We start from the raw sequence: 21209 nt of genomic DNA, 5'->3' as shown, positions 1-21209 counted from the left end.
GACCAAGTTCATTGTTAAAAGTTTTTCTTAAAGTTTCTAATAGCCATGAAACGTAGGCCTTTGTTGTTTTACAGCTAAGGGTTAGCTTATAGCCTACCGATGCACAATTCATAATTATAGGAGGTTTGTAAATGTTTCATTTGAATACTTGATATTTCCATAACATAAGCTAATCTTCGGCCTGTCAATCATTTTAAAGCAGCCTCCGGATCAAAAAAAAAGGCAGCTAACAAATTAATTTTTAGTTTTCATTCTCTTTCGTGAAGTTCAGGCCATGTACACAAACACAAACACACACACACACACAACATATGGGCCTGTAGTTTAGCTCCTTAACAACCTATCATGACTCTGCCATGCTGCACCCACCGAACAACCCCCCCCCCCCAAAATAGTTCCGTCATCAGAAGGGGTCGTCCCGGCAACACAACAACGCCGCCAAAATGACACTCTTTGTTCGGCCAATTGTAGCCTCCCTAGATCTTGAATGAACGGAGAGGAGAAATAAGAGTGGCAGTTCCAGGAAGACGAAGAAGAAGGCAAAAGACAGGCGAGGTTGGCAGGGAGGGAGGAGTGAGTTGTGAAACAGGTCATCCACAGCACAGTCAGGCCTCATTTGTCCTCCATAATGAAGCAATCCCGGACAAACCTCTCCATCTTTGTTCCCCCGGACAATGGCTGTGCAGTGGGAGAGAGAATCATCACATGAACTCCCCGCGGTCAGTTGTGCTCACCAGGCTGGACCGAGGGGGGTCGGACCCAGGCCCGGCAGAGACGGTTTATCCTTCGCTCTGTTCAGGAAGCGCTTTAAGCTTTCAAATGATAAACAATTCTGTTGCGTTTCCACCATTCTATTACGCTGTTAAACGTTTAAAACTGCCAGACTTGGCTCATTAAATTCTTATTAGATAGCCAAAGAGATCACTTCTTCACTTTTTAGGTGTCTACAAAAGTCAACACACACACACACACACACACACACACACAAACACACATGCACACACACACACACGTCCCTCTTTAATGCAGGGTTGGGGGCGATTCTAGGAAATGGTTTTCTAATTACTTATTGTCAAAATAAGGCACGCCTCAGGTCCCTGTTGCAGCATGAGAACTGCACTGTGTGTGTGTGTGTGTGTGTGTGTGTGTGTGTGTGTGTGTGTGTGTGCACTGAATAATTCATTTTGGCTGGGTAGGGCAGCAGGTTGCACCCGGCTCAAAACAGCTCTGTGTTTACTTTGATCTTCGATGTAGGTTTGGCTGTGTGATGCAGCATTTTAAATTATTACTCATTTGTTTAAATGCTGCTTTATTGGTGAAGTGAATAATGTACATTCACACACACACACACGCACATTTACTTAGGTCATTTTTGGGGACATTACATAGACTTACATTCATTTCCTGGAGACTTACTCAAACCCTAACCATAACCACTACTTGCCTAACCCTAACCACTCACCCAAAAATCAGCTTTTTCCCACTTGGGCACACAGCTTTTGTCCCCAATTAACTGGTCTTTAGACTGAATTGTGTCCCCGTAAGTAGGATAAGTCTCACAGACACAAACACATACACGCACATGCACGCGCACACACCCTTGTCATCCTTTTCCCACCTGGTTGTCCATAATTATCATTACTCCTCTTTTATTTTTAAATGTTCCACTAGAGAACAAGGCTCTGCTTGTCATCTACTGAAGCTGTTCCTGACTGAGTGGCGCATGACCTTTGACACAGTAAAGCTATCAGTGGGTTATGTTTGCACCGACTGGGTCAGCTCTAAGTGGTTGGTTTCACATGTGTGTGTGATCTCATGATCTGTCTGAATCACTTTGGCTTCTTGTGTAGTTGAGACTACCATGTTGAACCGTCTGAATGCAGCGCTGCCGGTATCGAAGCTCTGTAGTTTTCTGATATGTGTGTGTCCGAGAATCGAAAAACTGTCAAGTGCTGAAAGCAGCCATTGGCTGTCTAGTCAGATTCATAATCTTTTTTACTTTTTCTTTGATCAGAGAATTACTTCCTGATTCAAATCATAATTTTGCCAAATTTAGATTTTATTCAGGCAAGTTCTCGTGTTTTGACAACATTTAAGTGCTGTGCAAAAACAAGTTTATTCCTCAAAACAAGGTATTTAAAAAAGTATAATTTGTAGATGAAGGTTGCTAACAGCAGATAGTCTGTGCCACAATTCTGTGTTTTACAATGTGACTACTGTATTTCATCTTTTCCTGGTGGAAAAGCTTTAATAGAGTCAAACACAGGACTGTGTCTATTTAGACAAGGAACGGTCCAGTTATCAGTTTACCAACTGCTTTTGTCCAAGATTTGATTTGTGATGAGTTGGGATTAGTGATGTACTTGCTGATAATCCCCAATGTAAGCATAGTTTCAGGACAGACTGCTATTGTTTTTATTGATGCTTATGATGTTCATGTTCCCATAATACATGTTTCATGTGTAGAAAAAAACTCTTACGGAACGCTATTAACAGCTGACGGTGTGATCAGACGGTTTGATCTTATAATAATCACAATTGCATCCTTTACCATGTTTGTCAGTTTTAGTATAAATCTGTCTATAGAAGTAGGTCATAAGCAGAAGGGAAGTCCCTTGTAAAGCCCCAGTGTGCTGCCTTTGATCCACAAGGAAACACACTTGGCTGAACAGAACAGAGTCGGTGTACAGTGCTGGATGTTACAGTCAGCTGGCTGAGCTCTTTAAATCCTGTTTCTTGTTGCAGCTAGCCCTCATCTCTAAAACGAGACACTTATTAAACTTTCAGAGGTCTCTGTTGCCACTCTCTTTCTCCACGGCCCCTGACAGCCCACAGTCACACAGCTGCTGCTCAGAAGCAGCCTGCTTATCACCTGTCGACACTCGAGAACGCACACACACACACGTATGCACACAGTTGTGGGTGTATGTTAGTTGTTCGCTTGACCGAGGACTTCTGCTGTTCTAATTATTCTGTCCGTTCTCACCTTTGGGTTCCACCTTAACTTGTCTTTTATGGTTATATACAATTACAGGCTGTTTTTGAATTCTACCTGTATGTGTGTGTATGTGTGTGTGTGTGTGTCAGTGTGTCCTGGGCGTGGGACGGAGGAGGTCAGACAGTAATCTTCACTGGCCATTAGTCAGATTACACCAGATTACTGCTTTCTCCACTGGTCTTCAGAGTCCAGCTCTACAGGGCTTGATTGGTTTTTGTAACCTTTGTCTTTGGGCCCAAAATGAATTATTAAGCCCATGTGACAGAGATGTTTTAAACTTTGATATTAAGGCAAGTGGACTGTCAAATCACCCAGGATTACATGTTAGGCGAACAGGAATGCTCTTTTTTTTTTCTTCCTTACATGTGCAGCAGTGTTTGTGTACGGCAGCACATCAGTGACTGCATGCTGCGTTTGTGTCTTAGCCGTTGGCCTATTGTGTAACAAATCAGCAGGAGGCAGGGTTAAGATGACAGTCAGGTGAGATTAGAGGGGCGAGACCTGGACTAGACCTTAATCTGTTTTACCACAGCCCGGACAGACGCTCGCCGGCCTGCTTTCCACCGCACAGCCTGCTGTATTTTAAGATATACCAGCATCGGATCCGCACACGGCCATGTGTTTTTTCACTTCCGCTGTCACTGATACTTGATATTTGAGCTCAGGGTCAGTTACTGAGCCGCAGCTCCGCAGCTGGCGGGGATTCAGTGTCTCGGACGTTTTAGTAGGGATGTCCGATCATGTTTTAAAATTTGCTAAAAGTACACTGGAGCCAGTCCAGTTTAGATTAGGTATGTTTGACAATTAAGTTGCATTAACAGAGTAAAGCTTCTGTGACAGCTTTCCTTTAAAGTGGCACTCCACCAATTTAACATATCAAAGTCAGTTTAGCAGTTATATGGAGTTCTTCTCACCCTGTGAAAACAGTTTTTTAATAACTTCTGTGGCTCTGGAGAAGCTTTGTCAAGTCTGAGGTCACATCACCTGGGTGCCACAGCTTTTCAAGTTTTGAGACTACAAATTTGCTGTGGAGAAGCAGCCAATCAGAGGCATGAATCAAAGCTGTAGTTACGCAAATCAGGTTGTTGCAGTTGGAAACAAAACATGATGCCAAAGTTTCTCAATTCATCTAAAATCAACCCAGAATCTGAAAACTGTAAAATCAGTTTTCCCAATAGTTTACAGCTGAGTTTTAAGCTTGGTGATTGTATGTTTCTTGCCCAAATGCACCGTGGGAATTGTAGTTAACTTTGCAAACTGGCTTGTCCTTCGACTTTTCATCAAAGAACCAGATGATTTTTTGAATGCAGTTGTTCATCTTTTGGAGTGATGATTTAACTGGTAGAGTTTCATCTTTATTTAAAGCTCCATTTGGACAGGATTAACATTACAGGAAGGTTGAGGGATAAAATATCCACTGTGCTCTGCTGTAATTTTAACTCATTGTTCCGGACGGCGTTTTAACCATCGCAAAATGACACAATGTGCAGGACACTGGTACCTACCTGTGTGCTTTTATTATGCAATTTAAAATGAGTTATCTGTGGACATCCTGTCAACCTGTTTTGTATTAAAGGTTGAAGACGTGTTGTTAATTCCTGTGTCCTACACCTGCAGTCCACTTCTTTTTTTTGTAATTTGCACAGAAGGAATCAAATGAGCTCAATTATTCACACACAGTTTTGCTTTTCAGCGTCTCCGCTACGAGTGTTATGTCGTGCAGATCATATTCCCAGTGTTGCTGTCAGCGACGCTGTAAGTGCTGTATCCACACATGTAACCTCAGGCAGCAGATGTCAGTGGTAGTAAAAACTGGAAGAGGCTTATGTGGCAGGCTGTAATGCCTCTGCCAACCTAATGCCCAATATCCTACCCTGCCAGCCAGGCTCTGTGTATGTGTGTGTGTGTGTGTAAATTGTATTTGTGTGTGTGTGTTTTTTGGTGGGGGCTGTCTGATGATCCAGTCCAGACTAGATGCTGTGCTTCCTCTCACTCGCTGTGGCTCCTCTCTGTGTGGGAAAGACTGCCAATTGTTGAAACATGCTGCCTTTTTTCTATGGATTTCAATGTGTGTGTGTGTGTGTTTGTGTATGTGTGTGTGTATGTGTGTATGTGTGAAGCTTGACCTGTCTAAGCCATTGTGAGGCCGGTGTGATGAGATGCTGTGATTTTTTTTTTTTTTTTAGGTGAAGATGGTTGATTGTCTGAGTGTAAATGTGTGTGAAGACCAAAAAGAGGTGGCTGCTCTGTTTGTCCATCTGTCCCCTCTCACCCACAGCAGCTGTCTGTCCTTTCTCCTGTCTCCACTGTGTGTTGTTCTTTCTCAGGTCGGAGGTCACAGACTACAATCTGTACCAGTCAGTCAGTCAGTCCATACTTTCCCGTAAAAACCCCATTTGTTGTCACTTAGTAACAGCGTTGCCCTTTAGTAGTTGCAAGCATGTGTCAGCTGCAGTTAGATCTTCAGTTTACTATCATAGAAGACTATGAGAACTAGTAGATTTATACAGTTGAGAAGTTGAAGTCAGTTAATTTTTGAGATTTTTGGAAAAAAAAAGATTTAAATGATTAATTGATAAATGCAATTGCTGATTTTCTTTTAAGTAATAGATTAATTGGCTAATCATTTCATCTCTACAAGTTTGTATTAATACGCTGCTGAAACTAGTCCCTAACAAATGCACTATTTTCTCCAGTTTGAGTAACATTTGCTAAAAACTGCAGTGCATATATAGAGAGTTGGAACGTTATGAAGAAAGAACGTTAAGAAAGGATAAAATAACTACAGATTTATCCTTTAATAAAAAAATCTGTTTATATGTTTGTGAATGTCTTTAAACTTCCTCAAAGTCAGCCTGGGAATTTATATGTGTGTGTGTGTGTGTGTGTGTGTGTGTGTGTGTGTGTGTGTGTGTGTGTGTGTGTGTGTGTGTGTGTGGCATGTGTTAGAGCGAGAGAGACCTGGAGCAGTGTCTGTCCTACATCTTCCACTGTGTGAGCCAAGGCTGGTCTTATCAGCTCAAGATAAAGAGAAACACTTCACTCTGGCCATTCAGCTTATCTCCTCCTCTCTCTCTCTCTCTCTCTTTCTCCTCCCCCCCTCCGGCTTCTTGCTTTCTCTCTCTCCCTCCTTCCTTTTTTTTTTTTTTTGTTTTATCCTCTCTGTCTTTCTCCATCTCCTCATTTTCTAGCTTTGTTCTATTTTCCGTTTGTATTCCCATCAAATTGTGAAGGACATTTTTTCTGAAAACTGTTAGATAAACCATCTTTTGTGAGTGTTAAAATGCAGATCTTTCTATTCATTTCTAATCAGTGTGACAAAAAAATCTCTCTCTCTCTCTGACAATACAGAAACTGGGTTTGAAACGTCCTCTCTAATTGCTCTCTGAATTCAGTTCAACTTTTCAACTGCCATAGCCTCTTCACAGTTAAAAAAAAATTCCACTTTCTGTGCTGATGCGGCTTTTATAGAGTAAAAATCATTCATCAGATTGATAAAAGCTGAAATCTCATCTCTTTTTCCTCAGTTATTCCTCCTCATTAAAATGTATGCGTGCAATGAGCAGCAGCAGGAGGCATTATCAGCTCTTTAGCAGATATTTGAGGCTTGTAAAAATACATCAGCTGTTCTGTTTCTGTCTCACCTCTCTCTCTCTATTTCTCTCTCTCTCTTGCTGTCTCTTCTTCATTCATCCCCATGTCGTTCCTCTCATCATCATCATCTCTCTCTCTCTCTCCCAACGCCCCACCTCTCTACCTCCTCTCTCGCTTCTCTCCGTCTCTCTCTCACACCCACACCAACAGATGGGTCGGAGCTATTGTTTCACACCGCGAACACGGCCAATTTATTAGGGCCCTGACAGCAGTTATGACGAGTGCGTTTATATCTGTGAGTCCGTGTGTGTGTGAGAGAGAGAGAGAAGTTTCTAGCTTCCTCAGCTCAGCGTTAGGAGTCATCAGTATGCAAGTCCAACACCGACCCGGGTTTAAAGCTACAACGCTCATCACATACATAAAGCTCTGCTGGAGAATCCAGCACCACTGGCATTGACAGAAAGTACTTAAAAGTGGGAACGCATGCACACACACGTACAAACACACTCAGGCTTGAGAATGTCTGGGTGTTTAGTAGCACTGTCTGAATATTAACACTAGCTTTTCTGTTTCTCTTATAGGGATTGAGCCAGAATGTAGCGTCACAACCTCCATGAGCCCAGTTGTCCCCCATAAAATCTACTACTACAACTACTAGACTACTGACACGGATGATTTCTTAGAGAAAGAAACACCACTCTGTACCATCTTGACATTTAAACGTTAGCAAGAACTGTGTCTTTTTTGAAGTTTTTTTGCTAAAAACATGAGTTAAACAACCTAACGTCAGCTGACTGTTCACGTTACTCTCTGGCCCAGGCTGTCGGTGTCTGCGTTTGATTGACAGAAGCCGGCTGGCTGCCAGAGTGCCGGCGTTACACCGTAGGAAACGAGAGACAAAGTAAACAAACTTAAGCTGCAGCTCCAAGTCATGGGCAGACAGTGTATTAGCAGTGGCAATAAAGAGTAAGCAGTAATATAGGAGGAAGGGGAGGGAGGCTATAATCTAGAGTTCCATAAATATTTTCAGTAATTGAGAAAAACGCAAAGCAAAGGGAAAGCCAGGTGAGAGGAGGGGAGCTGGCAGCTTCATCAGGGCTTTTTGTTTCTTTTGCTGATGCTTTGGCTGAGCTCCTGTTGTCTTTGTGAAATTCCTTACTGAGTAAAAGACCTCTGTGCAAACACCAACAGTACATAGAGAGACTGCAACTCTTATCTGCTCATGAGCTGAGAGACATATATATACACACACACATACAAACCAGAGATAAGAATGTGGTATTAATTATTTTGATTATGCTTCATAGTACTTAGCGTGGTCGGTGTGTGTTTTGAGTGTAAATAGTCGGTTGAAGAAGCTTTTAGGTGCCAAGTATAGGCCTGGCTGTTGGCATTCATGTCAAATAGAACCACAGCTAATGACTGTTTTCATTATTCATTTGTCTTTTAATTGTTTTAGTCTATAATATGTCAGAAAATGTTGAAGAATGTGCATCGTATCTGGTATATTGTGTTGCAGGGAGTCACTGCTGTGGCTGTTCATCCTCACCGACTCACTGGAATCTGCTGAAAAGAAGGAGCAGAGAAAAGTAAAAAGAAGGCATCTGTTGTTTCATGAGTTGATTGTAGGATTTTTCCACTGCGGTGGATAAGTGAAGCTAGCTCTTGTGTTTTGTCACACGGACTTCAAGCTTTCCAGAGCTCGTCAGGAACTTCATAAAGGAATGTAGAACACGCACACATTCATACTTTAAGTTTAAGAAGTTTCTTGAAGTTTAATGGCTCCCCAGGTGATTTATGTTCGATTCCAACCGCGTCAGCTCGGTCTCATCTCATCTGCACCACTGTGAACTACAGCAGGTACAGAGGCCCAGAGGAATCAATCTGTTTTTCACCCTTTTGCCCTCAAGGCTGATTGGATTGTGTGTGACAAAGGGTTCTTATTCTGCAGTGGAAAGCATGCCCAGAAAACTGATCGGTGGTGGGGTGATATGCTAAGATGTAAAAAAAACTGTTTCTTAATTTCAAAATAATTAAAGATTTTTCTCCAGTGGGACTTCAGCTGTAGACCTGAGGGTTTTACACAGCAGTGAAATACTTTGTTAATCAAACCGAGAAAAACATCCTCCCTCTGATTAAAGTGCTAATACTTTTGAGCTGCAGCTATATTTAATAATAGTGTTTGTGTTGCACTTTTTGTTTTTTCCAAAAGTTGCGAATGAAATGAAAGTTATAAAACAGTCAGCTATAATAAAAGGACCTAACAAGATAATTAATCAAGGCTTGCATTGCTGACTTTGAAAATGCTGTCAGCTAAACGCCTAACATGTAAATCCTGCAACAGCTTCTCTTCCTCTCTGCAGGCCAGATTCCTCTTTGCCTCTCCACCATCACTCAGCTTATTAACAGGCTTTGTACTCTTTCTCTCATTCCCTCGCTCATCCCCCCCCCCCCCCCCCCGCCACCTGATCTGACTAATAGTCTGTGAGACTTTGTAATATTGTGGACAGAAGGAGCCGTTGAGGCCTTTTAAAGGGAGTCCAGGATAGAGACTCAGACGTAATGTGAAAAATAACCATAATCAAGCATTTCTGTCATGTTCTTCCATCCATCTAATTGGCAATCTAAATGTAATGATGAGTGTTATCATGGTGCTCTCAGTAGTTAAATGACAGATCACAGGTAAAGAACAAGGGGATTGCAGATGGCTTTAAGTTGCCAATGCATACCCAACGTGCAATGTTTTCTGACAGTTCCTCAGTGAATACAAGAAATATGGCAAACTAGATCCCTGGTTACCATTATGGGTTGGCATGGCAACCTGTTCAGCTTCTGCTAATATTTATGGAAATGATTATCTGGAATGTATGTCTGACTAGTCTGACCAGATTGCTGCAGGAGTCTATTCTGTGTGACTGCAAAATGCATTCTTGAGATGTAGTTAGGATCTCATGTGATCATCAGACTGTTGCAAAACCATCAAGGATGTCTCCACTTTTAATGAGTGCATCCACTTCTTGTCGTGGAGCTTACACTCGAACAACCTTTAGTTGATGAGAAGTCGTAGTCAACCAAGTTTTCATTGCTCAGTTAGTCGCAGGAAAAAAAAAAAATTCTGGAGCTGCGCCGAACCTGGTTAATGGCTGGACCTTGTAAAAAACGCCAGAGGGCTTTAATTTGAAACAACGGATACAGGAAGTGACACCAGGCTGAGGCGACCAGTGAAGACTGCCGAAGGCAGACCAATGGTTTAACTTTATCACTCAGTCAGTGATCCGGTCTGCTGTGAAATATCTGTCAGCTTCAGCACTTTCCTGCCAGGAAACCACCTGAAATGAGATATAGGAGGATTTAACGGAACTAACAGACCCACGTGACTGAAAAAGGTAACTCAGTCTCCTTGGTGAGTGTTCCGACACATTCAGAATTGTTACCACTTTTGACATTAGCATTGTTGTTAACAGGCGGCTCACTTTGTGCGTGTGCTTGTAAAATGTATATTTTAAAGGCTCATTATTATGGTTTTGTATTTCTCTGTAATGTTGCACAGTGTTATCAATGTTACTGGAACTCAAACCATTTTCTGATGCCCCCTAAAATATATATTTAAATGATTAAATTAATATCACAAACGTGCGACAACTAGTCGACTAATGGCTTGAACTGACAACTACTAGTCGACTAGGAAAATCTGGCGGAGGGCAGCCCTAGTTTAGACTTTGTTTAGCTCATCGTCTCACATCTCTGCAGCAGCCAGCAGCCCTCACAGCCGTGTAAAGGCAGTCGAAGAGTGGCAGCAGTCTGTACAACAAACACAGGCACATTCGCAAACGCTCCGTCAAAGTCCTAAATAAAACACCAACACACTCATAAACAGACCCCTCTGTGAGTGGAATTCCACAGGCTCAGCACAAACTGGATGCAGAGGAGGCCGAGTAGGAACGGCCTCAACAAAACCTTTTTTTTTTTTTTTTTTTTACAAACAGCTCTCCTCTTTTCTTTAAAGTCAGTGGAAAAACTGGACACTTACTTTGTTAATGGATGCTTGGGGGGGAGATTTTAAAGACTGTGCTTGTGAGTAAACATCAGCATCAGAGTCCTCCTCTGATGAAGCTAAAAGACGGGCAGCGCTGTGTTTTTGTTGTGAGAAATGGGACACGGCTTTACAGGTTTTCACTGCCTGACGTTGATTTCGAGCAGCAAGGGTAAAGAGGTCGTTCCTGTACGCGGGCGGGATAAGAAAGAAATTAACAATGACAGAATATTAACGCGGCTGCGATAACCTGCCAGCGTTATCACCAGGCCACCACGCTATCTGACACGAGCACGCCATTGAAATTGTCCTCACGCCACCAGCAGCTCAGCATTTCTCTACGGCTTGATTAGAAACAGGCTGATATTCACTGGTGCTGTTATTGTATAAAACTGCAACTCATGTGGCACAAGTCTCTCAACATAACTTCTTTGTCAGCATCTGTCAGACCTAAGCGTTAGATTACTTCAGGTTGGAAAATAATGAAGGCTCCTGTTATCTTCAAATTCATTTGCAGGAGCTGCCTGAGACACCTTTTGTGTCTGATATAAGAAGAGGAAGAGAGAGAGAGAGATTAATGAGAGAGGAAGAGAGAGTGTGCCGGAGCGGTTCAGCAGGGACGTTTAAGCTGCTCTGTATTCAACTCCTTTTCATGGATAAAATGCTACTAATTTTAATTTACACAAGAAATAATGAGGTTTGGTGAGTGAGATAACAGATCCAAATCTGATCGGCACGTTCTGATAAGTGCATTCATATAAGCTTTGTGTGCCTCTGGTATCTGACCAATCACAATGCAGTCTAGTCTGCAGCTGGTGGGAGCGCCTACAACCTGTCAATCACATGAACAAGTTAGTCCAGTGCTTAATACCTGTAAACTAAACCAGGTGACTACTTGAATTGTGGGACTGGAATACATTTGCAGAAGGTAGCAAGTTAACCATAGTTTTTCAAGTTAAAAGACTTGCATAATTCCAGTTAGGAAGTCCACCATCATCAAACCTGCATGCATTTTTTTTGGCCACATGGGGGCAGTGCAACAAGCTATAAACACAACACTGATATATTTCCGTCTTATAAATTGTTATTGACTACATGTAAGTCCGATATTTACTCTCTTTTAGGTGCTGTTTTGTTCTCCACCAACTCCTGAGGGAAATATCTGAGTCTTTACCTGCTAAACGTTCCACTGTGTTCACCAGCTAGTGTCTGTTTGCTGTTTGGTGCTGAGTAGCTAGTGCGCTGCATATTTCTCACAGCTTTTTTCACTGAAAACAGCTGGCCGGAAACAAGGTTGATGAGAGTGGTGAGAGTGAACCAAAATAGTAAAGTTTTGGTTTGTAAAACCAAAACAATGAGCTGAAAGACGCTAAAACGCACACACGAGCTGAGGGGAGCTGAAGAGTGGGGTATTAATTCTCTGTAGGTTCATCACTATGAGTGACTACTTTCACATTGCACGTTCAGTCGTTAGATCCATTGTTAACATAAAAAAATTACTTTAATGTTGACAGCAAAGAAAGAAATTTCAGCAAGAAAGTTGAAATTCCTGGTAGACTTGATAAATAGAATGAGTTTGCAGAGTCCATCCCTTTTTAAAATGCTACCGCCCTTGAGCAAGGCTCTACTCTCTGTGACTTAGTTAGTTGCAAACCTGTAGAAAACACTAATGAAACAGAGGTCAGGCTTTGATAAGTTACTTACTTTTGACTCAGTGAATGCTCAGTATGTTCCAAACTATCATAGTTTTGCCAAAATACAGCTAAATACACAGCTCTCATGTTGCACTCACCCTACAAAGCTCTGTCAGAAACTGTGGATTTAGCCATATTTGGACAAAAAAAGTGTTTGGAGCATAGTGTCTGAGCATATGGACAACAGAGAAGTGGATTATACTGCAGGAATGAGAGGTTTCTTTAGACAGAAAATAAAAGCTGGTGTAAAAAAAACAAATGTTTATTATTTTTTAATAATGGACAGAGATGCATTTCCCTCTGAATAGTGTGTTTTTAGCTATCTTCCTAAACCTCTCATCTTAGGACTGGCATGTTTTTATTGGGAGGTATGCTAGGTTTATCAAGTCAGACATTTCTGTAATGACACTAAGTTAAGGCTACATGCTCACTGTCCACTGTATTCCAGCCTCTTCTTCTCCTGCCTCTCACTTCAGCTCTTCATCCAATCTCTGTCTATTGTGCAATTTCCATTCATAAACTAGCCCTTTCAACCTTTGCATCTGCGTAGCTCATCTCACTGGCACCCACCACCACCAACCCCCCCCGTTTCACCTTTGAGTCAAGAGACTCTTCACCTGGGCCAGGCTCAGGACCATGCTGACTATGGAGTTTTTGCCGTATCCTCGCAATAAAAAAACAATTTTGCATCTCATCTCATTTTCTTCCTGTCGCTTTCACATCATGGAAAAATTGATAAGTACTCTTATTGTGGACAGGAAATTCTTTCATGAAATTTCGTCTCTTTCCATCTCACTCTCACCCCCCCTGTGTGTAACCACACTGGAGTTTGATAGATGGGACTCTCTGAGCTTATTGTAGCAACAGAGCGTTGCTACTAAACACAGCTACACAGCTAATGTTTGCTGTTCTTAAGATAGCCAAGTCAGCACTGCAATGCTGGCTGATCTATGTTTTTATGTTTTTCATGTACACACACACACACACACACACACACACACACACACAGAGCTGTAAGCATTGTCCCCACTTTCAGCAGGTTTAACCAGTCAGGCTGTGACAGTGATGTGTAAGGCTTGGGCTTAGTCATAATAAATCCTGGGCTGAAATTGTGTGTGTGTGAAATGACATGGAGCTGTTGTTGCACTTCTCAGGAATTGTGTTGTGATGATTAATCATTCAGTTTTCAATGATGTGTGCTGATATGGTTTTTCTCCAAAAAAAGTATAATTACCACATTAAAATCCTTAAAATTCCATCTACTCCTTCTCTCTCATTAAAAATTCAGAATCTATTAATATGCAAATATATTTCATTTCAGAAGATTAACTTCTGGACACAGGATGTCTCCTACTTCACTGTAAAGTCCATTCTCAGTGTTTGTGCACTGGAGGCTTCAAGTTTCCACATCACACTTGTGTAAGTTGAATATTGGACCAGGATTGGATTCCAAACTAGTTGTGATGTCACAAATCCTGCTCTTAGGCCACGCCCCTTAAAATCAGACTTTCAATGGGCACAGAGAAACTTTACCTCTTCATTAGATGAATGTGAAAACAAACTCTGCACATACATCATTCTGCACATTGAAGCTTACATCCAACTGTAGGAACAACAAGAAAAACATATTTTTTAATTAATTATTAAATAATATTGATGTTTACTTAACGCTGTCCAAGAAGCTATTTGACTTTAAACGAGCTAACTAAGCAAAGGTATGCTAGGCTACTGTTTTAGATAGAATAAAGTTGTAGTAGTAGTTGTTGTAGTTTGTTTAGCTTTCTCTCTGCACAAATGAAGAGGTTTGAAGCTAGCTATATATTTCTGGATTTATTTTGAATTGCCATTTACCACAAGGGGGAGGCTGCATCTTTCCAGTTGTTCGTCACCATAGCTGAAGGCTCGGAATGTGAATACTTGGATATCAGGCTGATAGGTAGATTCTTCTTATTAATGGATTGTTTCTCTCATTGTGAGACCCCTCATTTTCTCTCATCTCAAGTGATTCCCGTATGTTTAATGCCATTTCAAGTAGAGATGCATTGATTGATTGGCCACTGAAAGAAAGAAAGAAAGAAAATCTGCACCGCCATGTTTCTACGGTAGCCCAGAACAGACAAACCAAACACTGGCTCTAGAGAGGACCTTTCGCAAGTTTCGTGGCCACTGTAGGTTCTCCTGCACGCTTGGAGGGGGAGGGGAGGGGGTTATTCAGTTTGTTGCAATGTGCAACCTCACCGCTAGATGTCACTAACCTACACACTGCACCTTTAAATGGAAAAACCCGAAATAATCTGCTTCTTTTCTGTTTTTGACCATGTGTAGCTCAAACACGTCCATGTGCTCACACACACACACACACACACACACACACACACACACACATTCACACAGGTTGCTCCGTGTCTCCCTAATCCTGTCAGTCCATTGGGCCGTTCCTCTCCAACGGAATGAAAAGTACATCACCATAGAGACCACATGAATGGCCTATTAGCATGAGAGGTGAGCTGAGGAGACGAGGGGAGAGACAGTGAATGAAGGAAGAGGCGGAGAGGGAGTGAAAGAGAGAGAGAGAATCAGGAAGAGAGAGTTTAGGATAGACAGAGTGGGAAAGAAGGAGATGCTGAGGGAGGAATGGAGCGAGAGAATGGGCTGAAGGGAAAGGAGTGAATGAATGGAGAGTGTGTTTGAGAGTGGGCAGAGGGGGAGTGGGAAACTTTAAAAGAAGTGATACACTGGCTCTTTCTCTGTTTAGTCAAGGAGGAGGTTTATTGCCATGGATAATTCTGGTTTCCTTGCCACTGCCCGTCTAGCTCTTCCCCTTTTCTCTTCCTCGCTGTCTGTCTCTCTCTCCTGGTTGTTTGTAGAGCTCCTGCAGAACTACAGCGACAGAATGGAAGCTTCTCAACCCCCTGCTGCAAAATGATTGCCCTTTTTAAATAGATCTGATGCCAATTTCACATGTCAGTCTCATGTCTGAATTTGCATTTTGCTGAGCAAAACTTGTTCTCTGCTCAGGAGCGGCTAAGATTGACATTAAAATGAGAATAGCTGGTCCACCTTAAAGGTCAGTCCGCCTTAAGTGAGTTTGAATTTGTAGTGAGCCTGGTCAGGTTAGGCTAACCCATTGTCGCTAACTAAGGGCTAACCCCCTTGACTTTTCCAGCAGTTGGGGACAAAACAGATGAAACTTTTTGTGGTCTTGAGAAGCTGCAGCATCTATTAACTGACACAGCCTGTATAACAGTACTTTGAAGAATAAAAAGGAGGATTCTGGGATTTTGATGCACTACTTGATGACTCAAAACAATTCAAAGATAACATAGGGTGTTATTGTGCTTACACAGTGTGCGAGTGAAAATCTTTAGTAGCCCTTTGATATTAATGATCATGTGAAACTTCAGCAGCTGTGCTCATAATTCACTGCTGCAGAATTATGAATATATGGGGGAACATATGTAGAATGAATATAGGGGAAACACTGCACTTTTATGTGACAGTCATGATGACACTATTACTAACATGTCCGTATCACTGTCGTCATGGCACAAGCCTGAAAAAGGTTAAATACATGAGAAAAATAAGATGCATGTCGTGTTTATCTGATTAACTGACTGTAATCAGTTTCTCACATGTCATCTCCTAAGCTCAGTGAAATGAAATAAATCACCAAACCATGAAACACAACGAATGAACTGATTTAACATAGTTAGTGATTCATGTTAGATGAATCTATAGAAATCATTTTCCTCCTTGTGGTGTGTGGTAACAGAGGTAAAAAAAAAAACAAAAACAACTCAGCTTAACCACAGTAATTATTAGACAAGCTGTCTTTCTCATTTTGTAGGGGAACCAGGTTTCCAGGTGTTGGGGAGTTCTACTGCATAACTGAAAAAAGTTGTGTAGTCTATTTTGGCCCCGGAGGGAGCTGTGTGAAATCTGATAAATTGTCTGAAGTGATGTCACTTGACAGTAGTAATCCTTTAAACACACTGAATGAATATGTTAGGTGAGCAAACAGGAATTAAAGAATCCATCTTGTCACTGCACTGTCAGAATAAAGAATTCTTTATCTAATCCAATCCAAACCAATCCCAAACTTCAACGGTGAAATAAGTTGTAGAATCCACCAGTGAACTCTTCTTCCTTCATGTCATTAAACTTTTCAACTCACAGCAGAAAAATAGAATGTACATATTGACCTTTAAGTGTCAGATTTGCTACAAGTGTTACAACAAACCAGCTTTTCTCTCCCTGTACAAGAGTGTATTGATGGATCAATGGAGGAATTTCTAGAATAGCTTCCATTTTGAAGTTAAGACTGTAATCTATAAACCTATGAGGACCAGAAAGCCTTCAGTGCTTTCCAGAGACACACCAGGTGAAGGTCTTACAAATTATGACGTAAACACTGTCCGTGTGATCAATAAGTGTCCTTGTTGTACAGGAAATGACTAAGACAATGTACAAGCATATGCAGCATATGCCTAAAGCTATATTTTGCTGTATTTCCAGTAGCCCTGAGAAACCTTGTGGCTGTTGTTTTTCTACTCCAACAGCAGATGAAATATTATTTCTGACAGTAGAAGGACAAGGTCAGGACTTCATTACATGTCGACTGAACTAGAACTAGACTTTTAAGAGAGACTTAGAAGAAAAGAAGCAAACAATGGTGCATGAGTGTAAGTAGAATAATTTCTCTGTATCACTTTGTGGGCTTGAACTACAGTACTACATGGTTAATAGGTTTAATTTTGGGATTTTAGCAACCATGAAGGGGATTATTCTCCTTTTGAGCTCACTTAACTTTCTGTATGTAATTGAAACGGCAACATTTTGTCACAGATGAAAATGATGAAAGACATACTGTATCTATTTGCGCTAGAAGTTTGAAACCTCCAGATGAGGAATCTGCAGACAGCACAGGCTATTTAAGTGCTGACATACTGTAGCAGTGGGCACAAGTGACTCCTGGTTTATCTGGAAAAGACAGACACCAGATAGCTTTGACCTTTGACCTCCTTGGTGCCCTTTAGATGAACCCTCTAACCTACATATCCTATTAGGGTCAAGGCCATATGTGACATGAGTGGTAGACTTGCGTTACTGATACTGTGACATATATGCCTTTTGTCAGGTGAAAACAGCACATGCCATTGCAGTTGAAATGCAAACGGGGAAGTGATAAATCAGGAATGTAGGATCAATGTAGCCCCTCAGGTTCCCTCAACCACTGCACCCAATCACCACTGGCACTCACACAGTGACCATGAGTATATTACATATTGACCTGAAACACCTTGGAATGTTGTCCATAGCATTGGTCCATTGAGTGCTTCATTCCCTGGCCCTCAAACTGTGTTTCCATCTCCCCACGGGAGGCAAACATTTCTAATTCTGTGGTTCCATTGATCCAGTGGGATTCAAATCAATCCTGTACTCGAGTGCAGCCAGGCTATATACAGGACGCTGTACAGTAATTCAAACTGACGAGACTGATATACTTTCACATCAAATGCATTCTGAAGGTCTTTGCTTTCTTGTTTTAGCATTATGAAGTGTCAAACGTGACTGTTCACACACTGAATGATAAACATTTGTTGACTACAACCCAGAAATTCATCAACCTTATGGCAGGTTCCATTTCTACTAATTGTAATTCAATGGAGAAAAGGCCTCAGTATGCTTCCAATAAACTAGATCATTCAAAGAGTCTCACGTCTGTCAGTCAGTCTCTGCGGATAACGGCACTTTCAGACGGTCTTTCCACGAAGACGTTCTTGGTGTCACCCAGCAATGATTGGTTTCCCCTCAGATTTGCCAGGGAAATTACATCACGTTCAGCATCCTGACCCATCCCGACAGGTGCTCGGCCCTCGGCTATCTTCGTCAGACTGCAAGGCATGCTGTGTATCCATGGCTCGCTGTCGGACTGTTTATCTGTCACTTTATTAAGTTTTAATATATTTTCAGGCAAGAAAGTAACCATTTAGATCCCTAATATGTGGTCAGTTTATCCAATAACATCTTTTGGAAATTAGACGTTTTTGGAGGTGTGAGGTGCCACTGGCTGGAGCCAGCCAGTTGGAGGAGCTATTTTGTGAGTCCTTGGTTCTGGAAATGAAAGTCCCATTCATTTTTCCCATAGACAAGGTGAGGTGGCTCACAGTTGGTATAGTAGTATTTAGACCCATCCACCAGGACAGGACATGCTTTCTCAGAAACTGATTTAAAATTGATAAAGCTGGTGGCCACAACATAAACCTATAGGGTTAATATAGTTTCATTGTTTGGGAGATTCCTTTGTTTCTGTGTTCACTATCAATGAGGATATTGTTTAAAGAAAGGTCTGAGTACGGATTACAGAATGGGAGAACCAGCATCTATGACACCGTTTGTTCAAAATGACTTATTTCCTTCTTTGGTACCACATGGTAACATCTGTATTGGAATGAGATAAGGTAGAGCCCCAACCATCCCCCGGATAATCCAGGCTGATGACTCGTACAGGTCAGAATAACTATTTTAGGACAGTGCTGAGAGACATTCCTCAGGAAGGGGCTGCCCTCCCCGACGACCCCCAACTTGTAGACCCATTGCACCCCTTCACACCCCCACCCAGCTGCTCCACTTTTAGCCCTGGCTCCAGTGAGGTGAGCGAGTGGGGGGCGGGTGCATAAGAGGAAATGGGCAGGGGGGTTGCTTCCAGCAGGCCATGCGGGTGGGTGTGTGCCTTCCCACTGTCACTGTCCGTCTAAAGGCCGGTTCACTTTCCCCCTCTGAAGTCAGCCAGTCAGTCAGTCAGTGGTCCAACCAGCCAAACAGCTGCTCAGTCAGTCACTCTGCGGAGAAAGTGGAGACTTCAAGAATAAGACCAAACGCTTCCAACCGCAGATTTTCTCTTAGGTGGAGGTGCCGGATTCACCCGTTACTGACGCCAAGATGACTCGTGACTCGTAAGTTTCTGGATGTGATTGGCGGGAGCTACTGTGGGATTTAGGGGTAGAAAGATTGCAGTAGGTCATTCAAATGAAATGAGGCTTGATCGTCTGTATTAAATATCTTCCCTTCACTTAACTTCAGTATTATCACCTACAAAGCAGGTTTAGCATTTACAATACAGGCTCTGAGGGATCTTAGAAGCCGGCTTATGATTGAGGATTAGCCCTGTCTTTCTGTACGCCTGCCTGCCTTTCTGCCCGTCTATCTGCTCTACTGTTCATCTCTTTTGCCTCTCTTTCCACTCAGATGAGAAACTAGCTTTAGCTTTTAGCGCCTTTCGCCTATTCATTCATTATTCGAATCCCCTGCCTAAAAGAGCCTCTCTCGCTAGCGTTTATATTTATAGAACAGCAGTGGCTGTAAATTTCTCAGGGTCCAATCAGAGGGAGTCTCTAGCTCAGTCACAGGATATGATTCGTCTCGCCATGAGGTGATGGGACACTTTTCCTTTTGCTGCCTTTGGAGCTGCAGTTGTATCTCCAAGAGGATGTTTGTGGACTTGCTCCCTTGAGTTATTGTAAAAGTGTATGTTCATGATGGGGGGTGGTTTATGTCTGTGAAGGTAATTTCCCTACTGTAAGCAAATTCAGCATCTGCTAGAAACGGCGTGAGCTCAACAGAGGAGTCAAGGAATCCGTTTGCTAGATTTTTTTCTCTGCCTTGTGTTTCATATGTAAATAGACGATGCTGATCTGTAAATATCTGCAATCCCAGCATGTCTCTCCCGTAGCTGAATTATGTTTTCAGTTATTCTTTGTCCAGCACGACGTCCCCTCCTTCATAAAACTGCAGTGTTGACTTAGCGTCCGTCTGCCATGTCACCTGTTGTGTCGGTCTTGCTGCCACGCGGGGCGAGTTCACCCGGCAACAATGACATCATTGTCCAGACTGGACAACAGAAGCAGTGCAGGTCAAATGACAGCAACACAGAGTTATGCTGCTGTCCCACAGAGAGAACTGAAGCGTCTCGCTGTCTGTGCTCCGTGGTCTTGAAGGATGATTTTAGTCCGATGTTTCCCGGATTGTTCTGAGACAATGTTGTGTTCTATTCATAGTATTCATTTGTGGAGCGTAATGATTGGATAGAACTAAACAAACAAACAGATATTCATATTGAATATGCTGTATTTGGGTACATTATATCAGCTTGTTTTATTGTGGTTGGATGCAGGAAAAGCAGATGTGTAATTAATAAAATGAATGATAGCTGAATTCCATTTGGATGCTTCAGATTCAGGGTCATGGTATTGCACATGCTTGCTCACTGTCACACTGTCTTGGCTTTGTGGGACACTTGAATATATTTGAATAAACAGAGCCATGTTTTATGTTGTTAGTAACACCTGTGCTTTTCCTACTAAGTCAAACTGTCTGCTGTGAAAAAAGGCCTGTCGTGTGTACTGACAGTTGCATGGCTTACTGGGGTGGAACCATCGTTAATGTTATAAATGACACCTGTGCTGAAGCAGCAAGTTTGTCATCAGTCCACCATCACTCATCTTGTCACTAATTATCTACCCTGGAAAAGCATCCTGAACCTCCAAGTGACTACAAACACAAATGGAACCAATCAGCAATGGAACCAAAAATGATAGTTATTCCAATGTTCACTTGTATTGAAAGGCTTCTCATATATCCGTTGTGTCTGGCCATAGGCCTGCTCACTAGTGGACACCCACAGCAGATGGTCTATGGCCAAAAACACCCTGAAGGTCACTGGAAGCTGAATTGAATCAATTTAGGTTCAGGTTTCAACTTTTGTATCTAAAATCAAAAACTGTGCTACCACAGTTTTGAGTGGCAGTCTGGTAAATGTTTGAACCGCTGGAACCTGAGAATGAGATGAACAGCATATCAGAAAAAAAGCAACTTGCTCGAACTACTGGAG

The 21209-nt window shown here is 42.1% G+C and overlaps 1 protein-coding gene across 5 annotated transcripts in view; it reads left to right on the top strand.

Moving 5' to 3' along the window:
* The window catches only part of enah (ENAH actin regulator), a 130487-nt gene that overhangs the window by 13140 nt on the left and 96138 nt on the right, over positions 1 to 21209 (top strand). For 2 of the 5 annotated variants that reach the window (XM_067573171.1, XM_067573170.1), the window contains exon 1: positions 8045 to 8181. The exons of 2 other annotated variants lie outside the window; for them this stretch is intronic. In XM_067573171.1, coding sequence (XP_067429272.1) covers positions 8060 to 8181 — 122 coding nt within the window. In that variant the 5' untranslated portion in view covers positions 8045 to 8059. Of the gene's footprint in view, positions 1 to 8044; positions 8182 to 19037; positions 19276 to 21209 lie in introns of those variants that run through there. One more of the 5 variants, XM_067573168.1, reaches the window with a different exon arrangement.

This window comes from Thunnus thynnus, chromosome 18, assembly GCF_963924715.1.
Source record: "Thunnus thynnus chromosome 18, fThuThy2.1, whole genome shotgun sequence".
Lineage (NCBI taxonomy): Eukaryota > Metazoa > Chordata > Actinopteri > Scombriformes > Scombridae > Thunnus > Thunnus thynnus.
The sequence above is the reverse complement of the archived record's forward strand: the minus strand, read 5'-3'. Positions and strand labels throughout refer to the sequence as shown.